The 5,063-nt window shown below is 25.4% G+C and overlaps 1 protein-coding gene across 2 annotated transcripts; it reads right to left on the reverse strand.

Annotated features, from left to right (window-relative positions):
• On the reverse strand, positions 1–5,063 carry LOC123299109 (inorganic pyrophosphatase). 2 transcript variants are annotated; one of them, XM_044881346.1, is made up of 7 exons: positions 4,938–5,063; positions 4,697–4,876; positions 4,303–4,418; positions 3,831–4,101; positions 1,304–1,580; positions 1,135–1,244; positions 396–484 (listed from the first exon to the last, which is right to left on the reverse strand). In XM_044881346.1, exons 2-7 carry the CDS (start codon positions 4,866–4,868, stop codon positions 426–428), a joined length of 1,005 nt encoding a protein of 334 aa, XP_044737281.1. In that variant the 5' UTR covers positions 4,869–4,876; positions 4,938–5,063; the 3' UTR covers positions 396–425. The 2 variants fall into 2 exon arrangements, with proteins under 2 accessions (XP_044737289.1, XP_044737281.1); XM_044881354.1 differs by lacking the exon at positions 396–484 and adding an exon at positions 1–314 and having other exon boundaries at positions 4,697–5,038.

Consider the following 5,063-nt stretch of genomic DNA (forward strand, 5'->3'; position numbering starts at 1 on the left):
TTTCCAGGTGCAAATTTACTTCATTTTTATTTTCCATTTTTTAATCTCAGGCGAGATTTAGCAATTGTATTACAAAATATGGTTTAATTTTCCAATAGAAAAACAATGATGAAAAATAATTTAAAATATACAAATTAAAATAATGCTAAAGGAACCATTAATTTTTAGATTTAAAAAAAAGGTTGGTGAACTTAGTACGTTGTGTGAAATAATCTCCATGATTTACCATCTATTTTATTAGCAAATCAATTCACTAATTTTTGCTCTTGGTATAAAATTTATTTACTTCAGAGTAATGTAATGCCATTTATCAACTGAAAAAGAGTTTTAAAAAGTTATTAATTGAGTAATATGATTAAAATAAAAAAAAGCGTGCAAGGAAAAATTCGTACCAAATGCAACTAATCAGAGTTAGGGACATTTGTTTAAATGTGTGACGTGTATGATTTTTGATTTGAATTAATATACCACCATTTATCAACAACTACGAGGGTAAAAACATAATAATTAACAAAATAATTAATTCAAATCGTAACAAGTTCAATAAATAGGGAGAACCTAATTGGAATTTATAATTTGATTGAGGCATTCTTTAAATTTTATAATAATAAATATATTAAAAAAATAAGATGTAACAATTTTGCTAAGGGCCCATTTGCGGTACCTCTCTTGTCCAATGTGAAATTACATTATTATAAAAAATGTAATAATAACATAAACATTGTTACCTTTGCATGTAGAAAGCAATTATTCCCTTATAACTCAAAAGATGGTTGAGAATGAAAAGATTTAAACTAAAGCGCGATATTATTACGAATATACGCATAATTTCCATCTATCGGTATTATTTAAAACTAGATTTTAGTCAATAAACTGCTGGTTGTTATACTTTGCATGATTGTTATATTTCGAATCAAAATATCATTATTACTACTAGTCAATTTGAATATAAAAATGAAATGTCATGCTCTAAGTTAATACTTAATTGATTATGTCAAATTTCGATATGTTTGAGTTCAAATAATTTAAAAAGATAAATCTTCAAAATACCGGACTATCCCCGTTTATTGAACAAATCACCGATAAAAATATGCCAATTATGCTCAAGCAAAAAAACCTTAGTATAAAAAATACCTATGGGTTCTGGTGCAATAGAAGAGCCTCCAGTTGGACTTTTTTCTACAACTGAAACAGCATCTGGACGGTTAATTCTAAAGGGACTATCTTCTACTGACACATTCGCACTGAAAAATAAAAATTAAATTAAAATTTTCAATTTTAGGATATTACTCAATAATCTTACCATGAAATTCCATTTCCTTCAATTTCTTTTCTAACTAATTGTTTCCAAAATCTATGTACTTCATCAACAATTTGATGAGCGAAAGCAGCTGGTTTTGCTTCACCATTAAATGCGAATAAATTTTCTGGTTTACCTTCAGGGATTTTATATATTTTAAACCATTCCACTGTTGCTTTCAATAATCCAGGGAAATGTTTTTCAACATCACCAATATCATTTACTTGACTTGCAAGTGGATCATTTACATCGATTGCAAGAATTTTCCAATCAGTTTCGCCTGGAAATAAATAAAAAATTATAATTTTAAACATTTTGTATATTATTATCAGTTTTTTTTTTAAATTCGGGAGAAACACTCAAATATGATCTGCTACCCAAAAAAATAGAAAAAAAAATATAATAAATAAAAAAAGGATAAATCAATTTCGACTTATTAATCTTTTTGAAAGCAATTTTTCTTGGTCGTTAGTATGAAATAAACATTGAAGCATTTAAGTTCTTATTAAGAAATATTCCTAACAAAATTTCATCATCTCGGTACCATTATTAAAAATTATAATATACAGAAAGCATTTATTTAGCGGAGAATTTGCAAAATAAGGATGAATATCTTTTGGAACATAATTGACGAGATTTTTAAAATTAAATTATGAAAATACTTAACCGCTTTTCAAACCGGAAATAATAAATAAAATTTGATCAATGATTTTTAACACTGAAAACAATTTATTTTATACTGCGTATTAGTTGAATACAGAGAAAAATATTACGAAAAGTTCTGTAATAATTTCTTACATTTTTTATGAGGTAAAATAAAATATATCAAAAACACGGATAGATTAACCACTTATTTAAACTGTCAAATCAAATTCAATGTCATTTTATTGAAGAAAAAAAAACATTGAAAATTACTTCAAGGATTTTATCATTAAAGATAAGATAAGTTTATCTTTAAATAATATCGACCTTTAATATACGTAAAATTTCCTTGATATTGCGTATTATCGACAATTGATACTCCAAAATAATCAATGCACTTTAAAATGCCAAAATAAATTAAGTGTGAACGGTTCAAAGTTAATCACAGGAAGTTACACTTAAATCATCGTAGCTGTGAATATAAATATCGAAATCGTAACTATATTTTAGTTTAAGTTATATGCAACTAAAAATATTTTAATTTGATTCTAAAAATTAATCGCATACATTTCCATTGAATTCGATATTTAAAAAACTAAAAATTATTAAAAAAAAAAAAAGATTTAGTCAAAGCCCCTAATATAGGTTAATTTTTCGATAGTATTTTTATATTGCTATTATACACCATCCTGGAAATAATTAATTTAGAAAAATTTCACTAATTGGCAAATTAAAGTACATATTCTATCATCTATGTATTAAAATATAGTTCAAACATTTAGACGTCATTAAGTAATAAAATAAATAAAGGGTAAAATTTTTGTAATTTTGAATATATGCTTAACGAATACGTACTAGTAAAATTAATATGAACTTCAATGAGAGTACTGTTTTATCGTTAAATAAAAAACGTTTGCGTTAAATCGAAGTTCGCGCAAATTTTAATGATGGACTGTTGTACTCCCAGAATGTTTTACACTTAGTTTTTTTTTTTTTTTTTTCATATTAAACCAAAAAAACCTTCAAACATGCACAAATAATATCGAATTCAATGGAAATGTATGCGATTAATTTTTAGATTCAAATTAAAATATTTTTAGTTGCATATAAGAGCCATAAAAATAAATATATCCACGTAATTTAAAAAAATTTAATAGCGTAAACAATCACCGTCAACATTATTCGTGTAAAAGAAAAATTGATCAATACAAGGGATAAAATATTAATCAAACTTGACGCAGGTACAAATGTAAAAAATCAGTGTCTTAAATACAAATTTTAAGTCAAGGTTTTTATTTAATTAACCCCTTTATCTCTTACGGTTCTATTTTTAAGGCGGCAGAAGGAACATTTACAAATTACTTAATAAAAATTGAATATCGTTATTGATATTTTTTTAAGAAAAATGCTAAAAAGCTAATAAACGTAAAATACATTACAATGATTCATAAGAACTGAATATAAAATAAATAATTATTAATTTTCAAAATTTCCATTAATAATAAATTTTCCAGGTTCAGTCATCATTACTATTCAACTATATTAATGGACCTGAGTAAAAAATCCAATTTTTCCGATGGTAAGGAAGATAGGTAGTAATACGTTTGCAAAAAAATTGCAATTCCCAGTCTAAAATTTTAGCGTCCCCTTAATATATTAAATTATTATATTCATAGAATATGTACGATTTATATTTTATATTCGAGTATGTTATGTGAATATGAAAAAAAAAATTATTGAAACTATTGATTAGTAAGTTGTCCTTCGATTTAAATGTAATTAAAACAATGTTTTTAATAATTAATTTAAAAGGAAGTAAAAAGATAAAGAACCGTTATGCACGATTATATATAGCTAAAGAAATCTTAACCATAAGTAAAATATTAACCTTGATCAATTAATGCAATTGTTCCTAGTAATTTAACTTGTAACACTTCACCGCGTTTTGATACTCGATATCCAATTTCTAATACATCAATTGGATCGTTATCCCCCTTGCATCCAGTAGCATCATCTAAATGATCTGGATTCTCCCATGTTTGTGGTAATGCTCCATAATTCCAAATATATCCATGATGTGGAAAACAATTAGCTACGTATCGTAATTTTCCTTTTTTAGTATCTTGCTTAATTGGATTTAAAATTTCTTTTAGTGTTATCTAGAACGGATTAAAAAAAATATTAGTTATCTTTCTAAAATATCGAGTCTTATTATTTCTAATAATAGTGTTATCCAATATTCTTTGAATTTTATATGAAGTATCTAGTTTCTAAAACTTCGCTAATTAGAAGTGTCAAATAAATCTTCATCTATAATTAACTTTATGCAATATATAATTGAATCGATAAAAACAAATTACCTCCATTTTAGCTTGAGTCCATCGTGGTATTTCTACGACCATATTATAAATTTTATTTGCGCTATCCGCCAATAATGGGATATCATGCATCGGAGAAATTGGGCCATCTTTATCCTCTGTAATTATAAGTTTAGAAAAAAAATTAATCACAAATTGGAAAATACAACTTAAATGAATTTAATCCATTCAATTTAGTTATGCAGAAAAATATGTATATGCAAAGCTTGGAATTTTAAACTTTGGAATTGATGATTATTCATAATTAACATATGCAAAATAAAATTATTTATTTAAAATTTTAACATGTGTTACATGACCGGATTTTACATTAAATTAAATTAAGTAATAACTAAAATAATCAGATAAATTAATAATATTATTTATAATAACTTACTGATGTAAACCCGATAATCAAACGAGTTTGGTGCACCTCTTTCTTCAACAGAATACATTTTTCTAAATACACTGGTGAAAGATAACTGACGAAAATTGATATTAAATTGAAGTTTTTTAGTAGTTAAATGAGTTAACCTGAACATGTGCGCTGTAATCGTGTTCACTCCCATTACGCCATCTATAATTTTAGACAGGTAGATGGATAAAATGACGCAACTTCAGTAAAGGACGTAACTTACAAACTTTTTTCTTTCTCTTATTTCAAGAAAGTTTCATTGACATTTACAAAAAAAAAAATGTATACAGTTATTAAATTACGCAATTGATAGATTGTAAACTGGTTTTAATTTTTTGCAGACAGAATA

This window comes from Chrysoperla carnea, chromosome 1, assembly GCF_905475395.1.
Source record: "Chrysoperla carnea chromosome 1, inChrCarn1.1, whole genome shotgun sequence".
NCBI classification, from domain to species: domain Eukaryota; kingdom Metazoa; phylum Arthropoda; class Insecta; order Neuroptera; family Chrysopidae; genus Chrysoperla; species Chrysoperla carnea.